Source organism: Ammospiza nelsoni, chromosome 14 (assembly GCF_027579445.1).
Source record: "Ammospiza nelsoni isolate bAmmNel1 chromosome 14, bAmmNel1.pri, whole genome shotgun sequence".
Taxonomy (NCBI): domain Eukaryota; kingdom Metazoa; phylum Chordata; class Aves; order Passeriformes; family Passerellidae; genus Ammospiza; species Ammospiza nelsoni.
The window spans coordinates 11,655,424-11,673,926 of NC_080646.1; the positions used below are offsets into that span (position 1 = coordinate 11,655,424).

Genomic DNA, 18,503 nt, shown 5'->3' on the forward strand with positions numbered 1-18,503 from the left:
ATTCTTCCTATCTAGAAAGCATCTATCCCATTCTTGTCTTAGTTTAACATAATTATAGCACTGATGGTCACTACAAAGCAAGCTCCCATTTTTTCAGCCAAAGCACAGAACAAGCAAGAAAGCACTTGCTGAAAGTAAACTGTATCTAAAAGCTTCTGCTAAGTAAATAAATATATCCTTCAACTTTGAATTACTGTTGCAGGAAGAAACAAAACAAATCTCTTCTTAGTTATCGCCAGAGCAGAATTAAGATGTTTTTTTAATAAAATATTGTGCATGTTCAAGCAGTACCTTTCTGTGGTTAAATGAATTCTCACTCACATTCCTCCTCACACATATTCCTTCCCAGGTAACCCAGCTTCTTATATTTTACTATTTAATTCAAAAACATGCAAAAAAACCTTTGAGCTAATCCTTCTATTCTTTTTATGCATGAGACCTGTTGGCTGTCCTTGGGTTTTCTTTCTTGTGCTGAGTGCTGGTTACAGCCTGAGTAAAAATATGACAACAGATAACCTATGACACTGTTTGTTATGGCATATATTATATTTTTCAAAGTATTTAACAGAAAAAACATAAAGCAATGCTTTACATTATATTTCATTATGTTACACTGGAAGGTTGGCAGTAAAAAGAAAGCTATAATACATGTCTCAGACAAAAACGGTGGTTCTGGGGTACTTTATCTGAATCATTGAAAACTACCATAGTTATTCTAGAAATTCAGGATCTCTGGCACTACAGGCATGCAGGAAGTGAACAGCTAAATAAGACAGACAAAAGCTGGCAAGTGAACTCATTCAATGCTTGCACACATGCTGAAAGTTTAATTTCTTGTGTTTTGGTTAGAGATGTGCAAGGAGTAAACCTCAGTGCTGGCCAGCAAAGCCGATATCAGAGATAAAAGGTCTGACAGCCAAAATATCCAAAACTATGCCTCAACATCAAGGTCAGAAAACCTTTGTTATTCCCAAGCAAAAAAATGTGTCTGCTTCATGTCTCTTCTGACTTGTGATGAGGCTTGTCCCGGCAATCACTCCAGGCAGTCCCCCTGGTTATAAAGCCACGTCCAGAGCGGATTTGCTCATCTGTAGGGACTGCAAAGGGGCTGAGAGGCACCAAGCAAAGCTGAACACCTCTGACAGCCTCTGCCTCTCTCCCTTCCTCTCTCTCTCTGGAGCAAAGCAGAACCTCTTTGAAGAGATGGTCCTGGAGACCCTGAACCCAATGCACTTCAACATCACCAGCCTGGTACCAGACACGATGCCCGTGGCCACCGTGCCCATACTCATCCTCATGTGCTTTCTCTTCCTCATATGGAATCATGAAGAGACTTCATCAATACCAGGTAAGTCAGCTTTAGCCCTTCTGCCACATTAAAGTTTTCAGAGTAATTTTTGTTTGTTTCTCAGATTTAAGTGCCAAATTAATGCTGAATAATCATGGTATGACAACAAAATTTGTTATGAATCAGTTTAAGTAATACAGACTCTTAAAATTTCCTGGTAAAGGAAATCAGGCATATTCTAAGTTCAGAACTTCCATAATAATTGTGGCTTGGCCATATGACATTTCGTCTTCAGCTTTATTTTGTGTATGCTAGAAAGCTAAAATACTATTTTACAACTCAGGATTTTCAACTATTTTGTTCTGTTTTACAACTCTCATTTTCATGCGCATTATAAACTACTTTTTGCATGTTTTAAACTTTAAGCCTCTAAATTATCTTTACTCTAGACAGTTATGTAAGAAGCTGTTAAGATTTTAGTAGGTTATCAATGTTTTGCTATCTTTAGCACTGAAAACCCTCTAGAACAGAACAACATCGAATCTCCTTTCCCTTCTGGAACTTCTGGGGGCCTGTTTAGACATTAGTGGCTCAGCTTATTTTCCACCAGATGCAACACCCTGCTGCAGGGAGGAGAGCGGTGCACAGCCTCTCACAGGTGTTGGACAGGAATAACCCTAAACCAGTGGCTCCTGGAAGAAACTCTGGGAAAAGATTCTTGCCTAAAAGAGAATTTCTTCTTCCTAGGATGGAGCCCTCGTCCCTCCAAAAGCAAGCAGCAGCTGGAAGCTGTTCCAAAGCAGCAAAGAATGTCATTTGTTGTAGGTACCACTGAAAGCACTACAGGCCTCTCAGACAGTGAGATTGCAGCAGCACCGCTGCAGCTCCTGAGACAGTTTCAGAGCAGGACAGTTCGTGTGAGCTGCCCAGCACAGGCTGTGCCTGCCGTGTGTAAAACCTCCTTTCAAAAGGTGTTTTCTTGTCTGTGAGCACTGAGAGACCAACCCTCTCTCCCCTGTTTCTTAGGGCCAGGATACTGCATGGGAATTGGCCCCCTCATCTCTCATGGCAGATTTCTCTGGATGGGAGTAGGGAATGCCTGCAACTACTACAACAAGACATACGGAGAATTTGTGAGAGTTTGGATCGGCGGTGAAGAAACATTTATAATTAGCAAGTAAATCCTTACTTTCTATACTTAATAACTTGAAAAGCTTTATGTCCTTACAACCTCTTTGCTACTTTATTCTAAAGCAGAATTGAAGTTATTATTTTCAAAAATTGTCCCGACAAAAGCCTATTACTTTCTGCTATTCACAAACCTTTTTCTTGTGTCTGTTTAAAGACTCTGATGTTGAAGTTTTGGTGAATTCTCCTAATATTTTTTTGTGGATAGGAAAGCACTGTGGCTAAATCCTAGAAATAATTTACCATCTATTTTACTATCCATTTATTATAGAGATAACTTTCAGTTTAGGGATCTAGGCTTACTGCAATGTGTTATTAAGTCAAATTTTCATTTTCTGTGTTTTTAAATTTATCCTTAAAGTGGAAGTAAATGCTTGAAGGTTATGGCTCCAATTCAGTGATTTAACTAAGCAAATACAGCATTATAGTATTAGGAATAATTCCACTCCAATTAATGGGATTATTCATAGGTTTCAATTATGCACAGTATTAAACATAATGTTAAACTTCAGCCTATCATTTTATTAGCTCCATTGGTTTCTTAAATTGGATTACTACAAGTCATGCCATGAAAAAGAAAAAAAAAGCAGTAAAAGGTTTACCACATGTAATTGATAAATAATCAGAACCTTTTAAGTAACAGTGTCAATCAATTAATACCTTCATTAAGTAAAAGCCTTTGAAAGAAGAGCAGCATAGAGAATAATCACAGAATTTGCCACATGGTGCAAGTCAGCTTCATCTCTATTTAAACCTCAGTAGAAAGAAGTTATCATGACAAGAAAACTGTTTATGTTCCTATCCTACAAAGGTGTTACAAATATCAACTAAAGTAAAATGTTCTGATAATGCTCTGAAAGCTTTGAAATTCTGACCAACTCTTATAGCTGTCTTTGTGCTACCAATTAATCAGAAACAAACCAGGAGTGCTGCTAAACAATGCCAGATTTACAGTCTATACATTGTTTCTTTTCAGACATTTCTGGCTTTAAATCATTGGCTATACCTAGAAAATGAATATTTAACTTTTTTTAAAGTAAGAATATAGAATAAAATTTTCAGTGGATCCTAAATTCACTGCAAAACTAAACATAACCTGGCTTCTGCACAAGAAAATCAATGTCATCTCTTTTCACCAATGCCATCTGAACTTTTAGCATCAAATCTAATACTGAGGTGCTAATGCTAAGAGAGAAGGACTTGCAGTTTTGCTTACAATAGCTGATGTCTTTTGGAGGACTTCATTAAACAGTTTCAAAAGGAAAACCTCCTTATGCAAGGTCACTTGACAAAACCCTGCCTTGAAACATTATGATGTGTCTCCTGCACAGAGACACATGGGACAGGAGGAAGCAAAACTGTAAAACCAAGGATATTTGCAGTCAATAGCAAAAGCCACATTTATATTATCTGACTGAAAAAATAAACTAAACCCGTGTTAGTAGTCTGGGGTTTGGCCCATAGACTATACTACACAGTAAAGAAAGAAGCATATTGTTTCATTTCAAATCTTTGATCTGATTTTCTTTCTTTTGGTTGGATTTCCTTTGATCAGTGTTTCATCACATGCACATTTCTGAAATGCTGGCTCCCTCTAAAGGAAATTATATCCTAAAGCAAGAATGCTGTCTGCCAGCACCACCAAATTAATCTTGGTGGTGGTAAATACAATTATGCATATCATGGATTTCCCTTATGCATCTCTTTAAGAATATTTATTATTTACACCACACATACCATTGTACTATGATAATGCATATTCAAATGATGCATGTGTTTTTATGCTTTCAATATGTGTCTGAGAATGATCAAAGAACTACAAAAGAGTACATAGCATTGACTATACAACAGTAAAGCTGTAATTTAGTACACATCAAATATTTCACCTCATCATCTGAAATATCTGACACTGGGCTCTACCTAAGTGTATCATATATATCTGCACATTTCTATGTATACACATTATTCAGTTTTAAATCCTTTAAAAAAATCCTTCATCAACTATTTGCATTTTAATTGAAAAATAGTTTAAATCTGAGCAGAACAGCTCATTGCTTTAATATAAATTCTGAAAGCATTGATCAGATTTTTAATTATGTAAAAGGAACAACATTTCGTGCTAAGCATTGTGCTTGCTGCTAAATTAAGAATGCAAGTCAGCACTTGGGAGCAACTGTAAAATGTCAGCATACAAATGCTGTATTTAGTCCATGAAACAGTTCTTTTATTTGGGGCTTTTTCCTCCTTCCCTCCCCAGATCCTCCAGCGTGTTCCATGTAATGAAGCACTGGCATTACGTGTCTCGGTTTGGGAGCAAGCTTGGATTGCAGTGCATTGGCATGTACGAGAATGGGATCATATTTAACAACAACCCAGCTCACTGGAAAGAAATTCGACCCTTTTTCACCAAAGGTAACCAGCGTGCACAGACACCCCGCATCACTGTGACACACACAGAGCCAACCCTCCCTGGAATGCCGCCGTGTTTGTCTGAAATCCATTGTGGAGACCCTAGGGGGCATTCCCTGCTCTAGGAGACACGAGAAGCTTCCCTCAAAAAGCTGTTAGACCCCACTGGCTCCTTCCCCTGTTCCTATGTCCCTGAGCCACTCCTCCCATTTCCCTGATTGTCCCTCCACCCCTGTACTGCCCCGAGACCAGGGTCAGGCCCCAGGCCCCTATGAGAGTAAGGGAGACCCTCTGTGTGTAGGGGTCAGGACTTGAACATCTCACCCTGCGGTCGAGTTAAACATGTGTGGATATTATGCAAAGATTCTTTGTGCTTCCTTACCCTGTACCATACTAGTAAAGACCCTTTTTGCTTCCTTACCCTGGACTATACCAGCAGCTATTCAGGCTGCTACAATCCATCCCTGGATTTTCCTTTCAAAGAACGATAAACCACTGAAGCTCCAGAATGGTTTCGCACCAGCCACTGACACAATTTGTCATTTCATCAACACTGCTATCACCACTTGAGGCATCATAAAGAAGGTACAAAAACTAACAAACCTTTTGTGTTTTTGCACAAATGTCCCAGCTCTGTCTGGCCCCGGGCTGGTGCGGATGATCGCAATCTGCGTGGAGTCAACCATCGAGCACCTGGAGCAGCTGCAGGAGGAAACCACGGAGCTGGGCAACATCAATGTGCTCAACCTCATGAGGAGGATCATGCTCGACACTTCCAACAAGCTCTTCCTTGGGGTTCCTCTGGATGGTACTGACAGATTCAGTTCTGGGCCTTAGGATGGGTCTGAAATGCGTATCCAAGGAAAATTCATTGACACCGCTCAGCTGTTTTGTCTCAACATAACAGAGCAAGACCAGACCCTTGTATCACCATATCAATAATTAATTGAATTGATTTAGTATCATGGTAGTTATAAAAAAGTTTTACGTGACCAAAAATATGCATTAGCTTTTCACCCACCTTAATGAATTGTGCCATTTAAAGAGATGTTTATGCACCAATTTGGTACAATTCCAACATTAAATTATATTCATGCAAGAATCAAATCTTTCTACCAAACTAAATGATTGCTCTGAAAAGTTCACCTAAAAAATTATGTTTTCTGTTTCTTCAGCCTATAACAGAAATAATATTATCAGGATGTCTAAGTTGCCCATTTCAGTGTTCTCCAATAGCTCTGCTTCTGCTCTTCTATGGGAGACTCTTTGGTCTGGCTGACACAGCTCTGTGTCCTTGCAGCAAGTTACCAAGAGTTTCTGCAAAGATCTAGACCTTTCTTACACTGTGCTTCAAATGTTACCTACCAGTTGCTTATCAGATTCCCAGGAACTTAGTGGAGTAGGGAACCCAACCTTATTATTAATTTTCTGAAAGATTTACCTTACTTGACTAATGACCTTTTTTTTAACATTTCTTTTCAGAAAATGCCATTGTGCTTAAGATTCAAAACTACTTTGATGCCTGGCAAGCCCTTTTATTAAAGCCTGACATATTTTTTAAGATTTCTTGGCTGTGCAAGAAGTACAAAGACGCAGTGTGAGTATCAACCGCTCTACAGAGCGATTGCATAAGAGTCTTTCTTTTTATGAAGAAGCATTTCCCTCAATGGGAAATCAAGGGAAATGAATCAGATCTTTCCTCTGCCTTTTAGACACTAAATTGTGACACTTGCAAAGGTGGCTGCTGAGGTCCCCTGTTTGCAGAGCCAAGACAGAACCAGGTTTGTCACTGATGGTACAAGTAGCTGAATTCTGGGACCAGTTTAAAGCTTTGTCTATCCAGTTCCAATTTATTCACCAAAATATCAGTTCATGCACACTCAAATGTGAAACTAAGCTTTGTTTCAGACAAAGAAAAGCTGTTTTATGGATGAACTGATTATTTGCTGTCCAGTTGAGGACAATCAGAGCAGGTTGCAGCTCATCCAAACAAGGAAACCCATCTGTATTCAGACCCCAAAGAGTTAAACCTTGAACAATTTCTGGTTATTGTATTTCTCTACATGCATTTTTGAGTCAAACACTCATTTATGAGTTAAAACTTGGTGCTCAGTGTGATAATCCGTTTCAAGATGGAGGGCTTTTTCCCTAAGTAAGGAACAAATACATTTTGCCATTTTCCTCATTGCAAGAACACAAAATTACTCTTCCAGTTTTGTGATCTTCTTTTCTGTCTTCTGCCAAAAGAGAGCTGGCTTTAAAAAGAGCTGGCAGTCACTTGTTTTCATTTTGGATTTGTTTTCCATCTAGTAAGTGAAATTGCTCCTTAAGAAGGATAGGCAAAAAATTGCTTTGATAGTGCTACATAGCAAAGGCTTTAAGGAGAAGATCAGGTTCACCCAAACTAATTGACATTTCTTAAGCACTGGACACAAGATTCACCTTCTCTAATATTTGCTTGCTAGTTTTATTATGGCACTGATTACTGCTTTATCCTGTGATGCTGATAAACTATTATAGGCCAGTTATTACCAGAAAGCCTCTGCAAGCAAATATTGATATTTCAAAAGCAGTCTCATAAAAAAAGAACTTATTAATAATTTTGTATTGCAAAGAAAAAAAAAAAGAAAAGATTTCTGGATTTAAGACAATGCAAAGAACCACCACAGGATATGAAGACTTGTAATATTCTTCTGATAAACTTTTCAAAAAGGACTACTAATTATTTCTAATACATAAAATATTTATAAATACTGAAATCTTTATGGTAATTGAAATTCTAAATATATTTACCCTACAAACACACATTATCTAATTAACAGTAACAAACCCACATTTGAAAAACCTGAAGATTCCATTCAAAACCTTTTCAAAATACTTTTTTTAAACAATTACTTTCAAATCTATAATTAATTAAAAATTCCCCCAAAATTTATAACAACCTTTGAACTTTACTTTTTCCACCACTGGAACACAAACTGTTGACACAGTATTACTATTCAAATATGAAAAGTTTATTTAAACTCTACTCCAATATACAATTTTTCTAATACTTGTCTCAAAAAACCATCCCTTATGTTCTCTAAATTCATTTTACTTACTGATAAAACACAATATAAAATACAAGGAAAGAAAATAATTCTTTGGAAATGGTAATAAATCTTTAAAACCTTTATTCATTAATAGTGTATATAGACACTTTTCTCTCCTTTTCAGTCTATTCTATAAAAAGAGATTAAGATTCATTCCAGAATAATAAGAAAACACACTTTGCCTAAGTATTACTATTTTTGCAGAGAACCATACAACTATTCTTAGGAATACTTAATTTTCTGCCATCCTTAGGTGCTTTTCTTGATATATCTCTGTATTTCTAGTCATACTCTGGTGCAGATATTTATAAATATGTTGCATTTCATCTCTTTACAGCAAGGATCTTAAAGGAGCAATGGAAACTTTAATAGAACAGAAGCGACAAAAGCTTTCCACTGTGGAAAAGTTGGATGAACACATGGATTTTGCATCCCAGTTGATTTTTGCACAGGTATTGGGAATTTACTCAAAATATGGCAAGTTTTGGGTTTTCTGACATGCCCCTGAACACAGGCCTTGCAATTTACTCTTCACATGCCTCTCCAAAAGTCACATCATCATAAAGGGATGCTGAGTGGGTGCTGGGGAGTCCCTGAGAGTGACTCAAACAGGAATGCTTGTATTTCAGGATCAGGTGCTTGTCATACTTATTTCATGGCTTAAACAACATCCCGAAAACTCTTGCATCTATCCCTGAGTGTCCTTCAGTCTTTTTTTAACCCCTATGTATTATTTAATATATTGCCTTTTGTTTGCAAAGGTTTCAAATGTTATATCACTCCTACCTTGTGTAATCTCTGACAGCTCACAAAGTCATTGAGTAAATGCAACAAACTAAAAAGAATTTGAGCTAAGAACACACATTTCTGCTTTCCTGCAAGACACCCATCAGAACATGAGCTTTCTGTCATTCTCTGAAAGACAAAAAATAAATGCTATTTAGTGTAAGATAGACTGTCCAGAAATTGTGCAGTCTGTAAACCTTTGTTGGCATCAGAGGTCAGCAATCAATATTTTCTCCAAAATTTCCAATTTTTTTTTTTTTTTCCAGAACAGAGGGGATCTGACTGCTGAGAATGTGAACCAGTGTGTGCTGGAGATGATGATTGCTGCTCCTGACACTCTGTCTGTGACTCTCTTCTTTATGCTAATCCTGATTGCAGAGCACCCCACAGTGGAAGAGGAGATGATGAGAGAAATTGAAACTGTTGTGGGTAAGCAGGAACTGCAAAGTCAGTCATGTGGGAATATAATTTTGCTTCAGCAGAGATCTAATTTAATTTATGTAAACCTGAAAATTTTAGGCATTTTCTCCCAACATAAGTGTTTGCTGTAAAACATATGAACTGCTATTGTATGTAAAAATTTATATTAAAGAGCAAATGAAAAAATGTGAGAAATTTATAAAATAAAATAGAAATCATCAGAATTGATAATATATTAGCAATAATATGGTCTATTCTCTCTTCAGCAACCACAGAGTAATATCAGCATTCACCTCAAGTTTAATTGAAATTATTTTCCTGTTACCCTGAAATAGCAAAAAGGGGCACTTGTTTCAAATAATTCTAATCACCAGTATTTCTCTGTGCTAAAATAGAGAACTTCTCTAAGTTTCATTATAACTCTAGGAGGAAAAGACTAGACAAAATTAAAATTATATTCTGCTGTCATCCATTTTGATCTCAAATTGGCCTCCTCTAAGTACTAATTACTAACTATTCAAAACACAATCAAGATATTCCAAATTTGTATTCTTCCCCTTCTCTAGCCTTCATTCAAAATCTGACACTGAACCAATATAGAAACTAATTTCATCCACTCTTATTTAAGTCTTACTTCTGGTCTGTTAAACACCAGAAAATGTATCACAAGACTTTTACTCTTTTTCTAAGGTACTTTTAATAATCCTCATTGCACTGTCCTCATGAGAGTACTCACTCACTCATTTTCCCTGCTTCTTTCTGAAGCCTTGCCCTCTAAGGTACGGCTTCACCACATCGTGGAAATTTAACATCCCTACAGAATTAGCTCCAGACTATCCCCAGGGTCTGTTTGCTGTCAGCTCCTGGAAGATTTATTTGTTATTCCTTGTTGCTCTCTCATGCAAAACCCAAAGAAAGACCCCCAGAGTTTTGCTGGTGACAAGAACAAAGAGTGAGAAGACGAGAAGATTGTTAATTAATAAACTAGGATTTATGCTAATGAACAATATACCAGATTTCCTCAATAAGTAAGGCCACACAAAACTCCTTAGAAGCTGCCGGATTCTTCCTACTTCAGAACCAAATAATTTTCTCAAAATGTTCTGATATTTGTACAATGAAGTTATGAAGTTATTAAATTCCTAACCAACTACTCTCTTCACCATCTGCTCTATTCCACAAGGCGACAGAGACATCCAAAGTGATGACATGCCAAACTTAAAAACTGTAGAGAATTTTATTTATGAGAGCATGAGATACCAGCCAGTGGTGGACCTGATCATGAGGAAAGCACTGCAGGACGATGTCATTGATGGCTACCCCGTGAAGAAGGGCACCAACATCATCCTCAACATCGGCCGCATGCACAAACTCGAATTCTTCCCAAAGCCAAACGAGTTCTCTCTTGAAAATTTTGAGAAAAATGTAAGTTTTCCATCTCATTGCTTACAGAAATTTGGATATTATTTATTGCTGATGTCTCTTCCTCTTTCTTTGCTCAATAACTTTGTGGCCATAAGACTGTTTTCCCTTTGTCTAAGTGCCCAGTTGCTGATTACAACCTGCTGATTACTATTGTTATTACTATTAGAGCTGGGCAGATATTTTCTTGTCAAGCTGTCTTTTAAATAAAAAATAATCATAATACAGAAAACAGTTTTTCCAGACATAATAGTTTTGATTTAAAAAATCTGATTAAATTTGTCAGACACACCCAGTTGCCATTATATCCCCTGGCACTGGACAAAATAAAGAGGCTTTATGGGGCTAGAGCCATGCCAGCAGCCCACAGAGCTGAGCATTCTCTGGGGAGGTGGAGCAGTGCAGTAACTTCTGAGAGACTGGGGATCCAGTGCCCATGTTATTCTTTTTTTTCTCTTTAAATTAACAATATTTTATAGACCATAATGAAAATGTTAAGTTCTAACTAACTTAATACTGCAGATGTTGAGTAATTAAGTTCCCGTTCAGCTCTGAATTTCAAATCAAGTTATGTTCTAACTACCAGGAGAACTATAATCAAAAGCAATATGTGAATATTTTTTCTTCTTGTAATCCCCCACTGGTTCAAATCATCCTTCAGATTATTTACTCAGACCTCTGCTCTGCTGATTACTGATTAAACAATTGGTTTTGTGAAGCTGTATTTGTTCAGCAATAATAACCTGGAGAGATTAAAACTGCCCTGTGTTAGCAGCTGCACACATGAACACTGGCAGCAACAACTTCAGCTTTAAAAAAGAACAGATTACTTTGATACACCAAAAATGGACTCACCATTAAAACACCTGAAGCAACAACTAAGAAAGGAAAAAAAAAAAGTGTTCAAGCCAGAAAATAACTTTAAGTTTTACCTATTTCTTACCAAAACTAAGCGTATCAAATATAACACACACAAAAAATGAGTATTAATCCACCTGGTTCATATTTCTCAACTGCTGAGCAAATCCTGCAATCCGCATTAAAAACAACAACTCAAAAAAAGTTTTTGCAGAAAATTCAAGTAGAGTAAGTGATGAAGTTTTATCAAAATTACAATTCCCTGTGAATAGACTCCATTTTGCCACCCATTATTTACATTCCAAGTGTTTCTATCAAAAATTGATATCTTGCTTAATTTACGAGGACATTTTGCTACTAAAAATATTTCCCCTTGACCAAATATTTAACCACACATTTTCTATCTGACTTGATGCATTCTGTTCGCCACATAATTATTCTGGCAGGCACAATTTCCCTCCAGTTCTCTAAGTGAATAGCAATCCACAGCATTATTTATGATAAGATGCCATTGTTAGAATCTAAACATTTTTCCATTTTCACAGGCTGTGCATTTGCCATTGTGCTGCACTGACAGCTGCTGTACTTGCTCTGTGTTATAAACACTTGTATTTATCTATACTTTTTCCAAAAGCACGGCTCAGTTTATTTTAAAAAAAATTAAACTGAACACTTTTGTCAGTCTGAAAGTAAGGAAAAACAGTACACTTTTTCCAGATGATTTGATATAAATAAATGGTTTCTACTCTATTCTTGTTAAATAGGAAATCAGAACATGGTTAATACCTCACTTTTTTAAAAAGAAGTTACACAGATGAAGAAAAATAATGTCTTTATAACCAGACATTCTTTTTAACTGATCTATTCAATGGCAATAAAGGTAGCAGAAACTAGCTGTCGACTCTTCAGGAATCCTGGGAATCCTGCAATTCCTATTTCAGCTGCCAGGGCAGAAGACAATAGTTTTGTGTTATCTCTCTATTAAATATGAAAAATTTTAACATTTAATTTCACGACAAATTAGTTCTCAGAAATATTAGCTTTATAATTGCAAATGGAGTAGGCGTATGGCTCAGTGATTATCATTAGACAAGGCATCAGCCTGTATTTCAGATATTTATAAGCTTTATAATGAACATTTTCTGAAGAACTTTTTAATGAAGTTTAATGCATTTGAAGAGCAGAGGCTTCACTCCATTTCACAGCTTGTGGTGAAATCCCTGTAGTTCCCAGGACAAACACATGAGCAGAATTCAATCGTTTAACTGTACAATCCCTGCTACCTCTGAATTTCCAAGGGCTGATCCACACTTCTGTCAGTGCCTGCAGGTGGGCCTGGGATTTCCAGTGCGAAATGAGGAATTGCTCTTAAAAGTTTATTTCCACAAGTTTTTCAGAGTATATCTGTGGGAATCCTTAAAATTAGAAGGTTTTGGGAAAGCTGCAAAAGGCAGGCCTCAGAGACAGCAGAGTTAAGCAGTAGCCATAAGATTGGTCAGCAGGAAAATTATGTAAGTAGAAAAGTAAGGAGAAATAGAACAATGGTCTGTGTATTAATGGTGGTCTAGAATAACTCCCTAAGCTGCAGAAAAGTGTATCTAGTGAGATATTAGGAAGTTCTAAGCTTAATAATGGAGATCTGTGTGTTGTGTCTTAAGGCTTACAAGCAGGTATTGTATTTGAAATAAGCAAGCAACTGAAGGAACGTGTGCCTATAGTGGTTGGATGGAACTACTGTCAACGTGCTTTTGCTTTGTGTGATCGGTCAAAAAACTTCTAAAGTCAATTGTAATATTAAGTTCTTGGTCTGCTGCCTGGGATGTAAGCTGCTGGCATCTTCCCATTGTCATAACCATGCAATGAGACTGATGCTGGAAAATACAACAGCTCAAGGCACGTTCCCAGCAGTCCCGTCCTATTTGTGATTTGTACATAGGCCTGGCAATAATATCTACTGCCAGTTTCCATCATTGCTTTCACTGCTTTTAAGGAGAAAAACCTGTCTCTGAGTTTGCTGCTCCCGTTGCTCCCCGCAGGTCCCCTCCCGCTATTTCCAGCCCTTTGGGTTCGGCCCCCGGAGCTGCGTGGGGAAGTTCATTGCCATGGTCATGATGAAGGCAATCCTGGTGACTCTCCTGAGGCGCTGCAGAGTGCAGACAGTGAAAGGAAGAGGCCTGAACAACATCCAGAAAAACAATGACTTATCCATGCACCCCATAGAGAGGCAGCCTCTGCTGGAGATGGTTTTCACACCCAGAAGAAATGCAGACAAGAGTCAGGGTGATAGAATGGATCAGCACTAAAGTTACAGGATTTTCTCAACCTCTAAGAAATAGTCATCATTCCTAGTTAAATACAGAAAGTAAAATGTTTTGTTGCCCCTAAATGACTTCAGGTGACACCTTGTTCTGCCTGTGCAGCAGAACCAAAGGCCAGAATTGCAAAGACTGAAAGCACAGAATAATTTTGTTGTAGATGAAGCCATGCTATACAATTCCTGATTACATTTTAAAACCATAGAGTTTAGACAAAGTTACACCTTCCCTTTCAAACACTGCCAGTTCAGAGGTTTGAGGGTCAACAAACCAACATCCCTGATGTGTGCTTAATTCCCTTTCCCCCACCTCCCTGAAGCTGGACCTAGCAATATTTGACCACAGCAAAAACGCTATCTGTTTCCAAAATAGCTGAATGAATAATATTAGTTCATTTCAAGACTAGGAAACAATTTAAAGTATTCAAGACGTCTATAAGTTGTAAAGAAATGTTTGAACAAGTCACTCAAACATTTTTCTTTACCGTGTTTTGCTGTCCTGCTGAACACATACCAAAGATTTACAGTGTCACACAGATTTTACCAATAGCAGTAGCTTGCAGAGTACTAGGTAATAATGGTAGTTGAGATAACAGTTCTATGCTTTTAAAACCCAGTATCCTGCTGCAGGGGATCTGTAAATATCTTAGCTAAAGCTAGGTGAGAATGAGGTGATGAGCACCAAACTTCATCACCAGCCCACATGGGTGGGGTGACTTTCAGCCCCACCTCCTCATCTGATTGATTATAGAAATTTCCCACCTCCCCTCATCTTGAGTGAAGGTGGTCAAATTCCCTCTAAGGTGTGCCAAATCCCTTTTTGACCTGGTTTTAGTTGCTCATTTCCACTTCAGAGAGTAAGATTGGGAGTTGTTGCTGATGTTCCCACACCAGAGCAGGAGACAGTGTCCCTCCCTAATGATCCAAACAACTCCTGGCGCTCCTTCTGTAGGAGCTCTGGGCTGTGTCCTGCTCTCTCTCTTGCTCCACGCCCACTGATGTGCAGAAGTTCCGAGTTTATAAACACTCTCACAAGAGGCAAATTTCACTGGGGAAGTGCCCAGAGTTTGGTAGTGACAAAGGAGAGAAGTTCTGAACTAACAAGCAGATTTCTAGGAAACGTTCTTCAAGGCATTTTGCATACACAGGATTTTATTTTAACTATAAACCAGGCTGGGGTTTATACTTAATCCCTAACAGGAAAAACTACTCAACCTTTCTGTTCAGAATTGACCCATCTTGAAATTTGTACAGTCTAGACATTGATATCTTTAGTAGCCTAATGAGGAGCTGCCAGCTTGGTCAAGAAGAAAAAGATCTTCCTGGCCAAATGACAACATTCCTTGACAGAGACTTTCCATTTTCATTAAGCTTGAGTTTACATACTGTGTAACACAAAGAAAGGGATTTTCCAGACGAAGTGCCTTGATAAAGACAACCAACCAATGTACAGTGGGCTTTATATTAACCTTTTCCTTCCAAGTCATTTAAACTATAATAGAAGGCAAGGGAAAAAAAGGGAAAAAAGAGAAAAATGTGTCTTCACTTTGAAAATATAAATAAAATTCATTAATTAATCTATTTCTTCTGACCACTGATCTCAGGCACAAGTCCAGAAGAGAAGGATCTATCCAGTAGCACAGAAAAACTGCAGAGACCCAACAAATAACCATGTGCCCCACCCAAAGGTAATGAATTAAACTGGGAATGGTGGCAAAGAAGAGGAGCTGCCCATTTAGGGTAATTCTCAAAACAATATACAAATTTTGTACAGTAATTTTAAAAAATCAAGCTTGAAAGCATTTATTGAAGAATTTATTGCAGCTAGGTTACTTTTAAAATTTTGTCCATAACCTTTGCATTAAACCAAAAATTACAACAGCAAGGTGCAATCCTGTACCCACCTGTATATGCAGACAAAACTGGGCAGTCTAAGATAAAAATAAACAGAATTTAATGGTAAGACTCAATGGTCTTTTCTAAAGTAAAAGGTTCTATGTTTCCTAGGACTTCTATTTTTTAGGTCATAAAGTGCCACAGTGGTATAAATCTGTGTAATATCTAATGTGACCTCTGTTTCTACATTCTTTGTACCCTTTAAACTAGGAAATTGATAAAGCAGTTGGGAGAAGAACAAACAAACACAACCATGTTTAAAACCTTTTTACTCTATCTGCATCATAAAACACTTCAGGGTACTTCAGTGAGCATGTATTTCTTATTTGCATTAGAACTTTGAAAAGAAATCCACTGAAGGCTGTTTTTCTTGAGAATAAACTACTATTTTATACACAGGATACATATCTTTGCTTATTTCACACACAAAACCAATTTTGTAGTGATAATTTACTGTCTGATTTTCCCACCTCACAATTATAGGCCTCCTCCAAGTAAAATTTTTTACACGCATGAAGTTAATAAATTATCATTCAAATTTTGAAGTAATTTTATGAAATCAAATAGATGGGAAATGCATGCTGCTCTGATTTCTTGAATGTATTCTATATTGTTGAATTTGTAGGCAGGAACTTCAGAAAAATTATTACCGTAATTATTTTTTGGTCCAAATAAAGCAGTATCATTTTTTACTTTTTCTCAGCAAGACAGAGTTATTTCCCATTGTGTCTGATATGTTTTGAACAGAGCATTCCTGGTCCTGTGGTTTCTGCAGGATTTACTTTGGTCCCCATTTGGACAGCAGAGCTGTGATTAATCTGAGCTCAGCTCGTCTGAGTGCTGCTCGCCCTGACTCTGCTGGGGCTGCTCCTCAGTGCTCTGTTTGCATGGATATTTGCTTGGATATTTGCGCTGCCGGCTCCGTTCCCCATCCCACAATCTCACCCTGCTCGAGAGCGGCGGCTGGGGCAGCAGAGTTTCAGAACTTGCCAAGTGGGTACGAACAGGTTCAACCTTTCACTGTACAGAACAGAGCTCTGGTTTTAAACAGTGCTGTGCCACCAGGTACTGCACAAATCCCAGTGGCTTTTTAAACCACGCCAAGCCCACGGTCATGACTTGACTGCTCCATTAATGTTCAATGCATTGCACACAACAAACTCAAATGTGTTTTATACTTCACTGTTATCATGGGCTGCTCACAGCACATGGATGTGAATGTTGTCAGCAAATAAAATAAACATCAAAAATAAAAGTTGTATGCAAAAGAGTTTAAAGTCATGTCTCATCATGTTTTCCCAATCTGAGAATCACAAGATTTTTTTAAAATGCATGAGTATGTCTGCATGAATTAACAGATCAATGTGTTAGATAGAAGGATGAACTCCACAATGTTCTAAAATAAAAATTCCCACTGATTTTAGATACTATATTACTGCCAAGGTATTTTTCATGATAGCAAGAAAGCATAGTTAAAATAATTTAAATTGATACAACACTAATCCTAGGAATGCACTTTATCAAAGCTTTAAAAGAAGGGAGAAGAGGTAGGTTTTGGTGGTTCTTAAGGTAACAGATATTTGTTAATATAACCAAAAAAATTGGCTTAATGATGCAAATAAAGGACTCAGCTGTCAGTGAGAAAAGTATCTAAAGCAATTCAAAAATGTAACAAATAAAATAATTAAACTGACTATACAGTTGAAAGTAAAAAATTTAATCTCATTTTCTGCTCGTAAAAAGACAGCATGACAAATTCAATTTGTATCCAATGCCTAATTTTTTTCATTCAAATTAAAAGCTTAAAGAATTATAAACATCTGGCTGAGTGACAGGGAACTGGAAGGTAGTAAGTGGCATACTAAAAAAAATTTAAAAGACCACAAAACTCTAATATAGCTGCAAATAGATTTTTCAGTGACCTGATATTGAAAATATTTACCTTAGAATTTCATAAGCTGTATTAGTAATTTTTAAACAATAATAAACTTTCATTTTATCAATTTTCATTTTATAAATTGTTCATTTTCTGTACAATACAATCCAATTTTATAGCCTCAGTTAACATCCTATTAAATTCAATTCTAACCTCAAAAGAAAATTCCACTTGACAGTTTCCAGTAGAAAGGAATGCAGTACTGTTTGACAGAGGAAAATAGTACAGAATTTAAGACAAATCTGTTTGAAGTAAATTCTTTTGTAATTTAAAACTGGAATTTGCACCTGACATATTTTTAATCAGGATTTAAGAGGTTAAGAGTGTTAGGCGATGTTGCGTTGAATCCTACCTACTGTTATTGTAAGCCTTAAAATTGATGATATCTATTTATGAAAGCGCCGTGTTTGCATGCTGTGATAATTGTGATTATCACAATTGTGATAATTGTGCCTTTTTCCAGCACAGACCTTTAATTCCACAGTGTGGGCAAGCAGAGGATCCCGCCCCCCGTTCTCCTGCAGCACTCGTTCCCTCAGGTGAATCCCTGCACTAAAGGAGCCCCAGCGCTGCCCCGGGGATGCGCTGTTCCCCCTGCAGGACTTGCTGCCCCTCGCTCGGCGCAGGTAACCCTGCCCAGGGACCGGGGAGCTCTGCAGGAACCTCGGCAGGGCCAGCAGATGGCGAATTCCCCCTGCCACAAGCGCAGCTCAGCCCTGGCCAAGCCCTGCTGAAAGCCCAGACACTCCTGCTCTCACTCAGGTGTTAACTCTGCTTGAGGGAGACGTGGAGACAGAGAGAAAACCCAGCCCAGGGACAGAATTTATTGGCAAGAAATCAATCATCCTGCTTGTTTAATATTCCGTTTATTCATTATTCCAATTAGCATTGGCA

At 37.7% G+C, this 18,503-nt stretch overlaps 2 protein-coding genes across 3 annotated transcripts in view; one reads left to right on the plus strand and one right to left on the minus strand.

Annotated features, from left to right (window-relative positions):
* The window catches only part of GLDN (gliomedin), a 113,530-nt gene that overhangs the window by 38,504 nt on the left and 56,523 nt on the right, over nt 1–18,503 (minus strand). The gene's annotated exons all lie outside the window — the stretch shown is intronic.
* LOC132079715 (aromatase) lies at nt 1,033–16,375 on the plus strand. The gene is made up of 9 exons (XM_059482476.1): nt 1,033–1,348; nt 2,315–2,465; nt 4,734–4,888; nt 5,517–5,693; nt 6,368–6,482; nt 8,315–8,429; nt 9,030–9,192; nt 10,367–10,608; nt 13,500–16,375. Exons 1-9 carry the CDS (start codon nt 1,204–1,206, stop codon nt 13,764–13,766), a joined length of 1,530 nt encoding a protein of 509 aa, XP_059338459.1. The 5' UTR covers nt 1,033–1,203; the 3' UTR covers nt 13,767–16,375.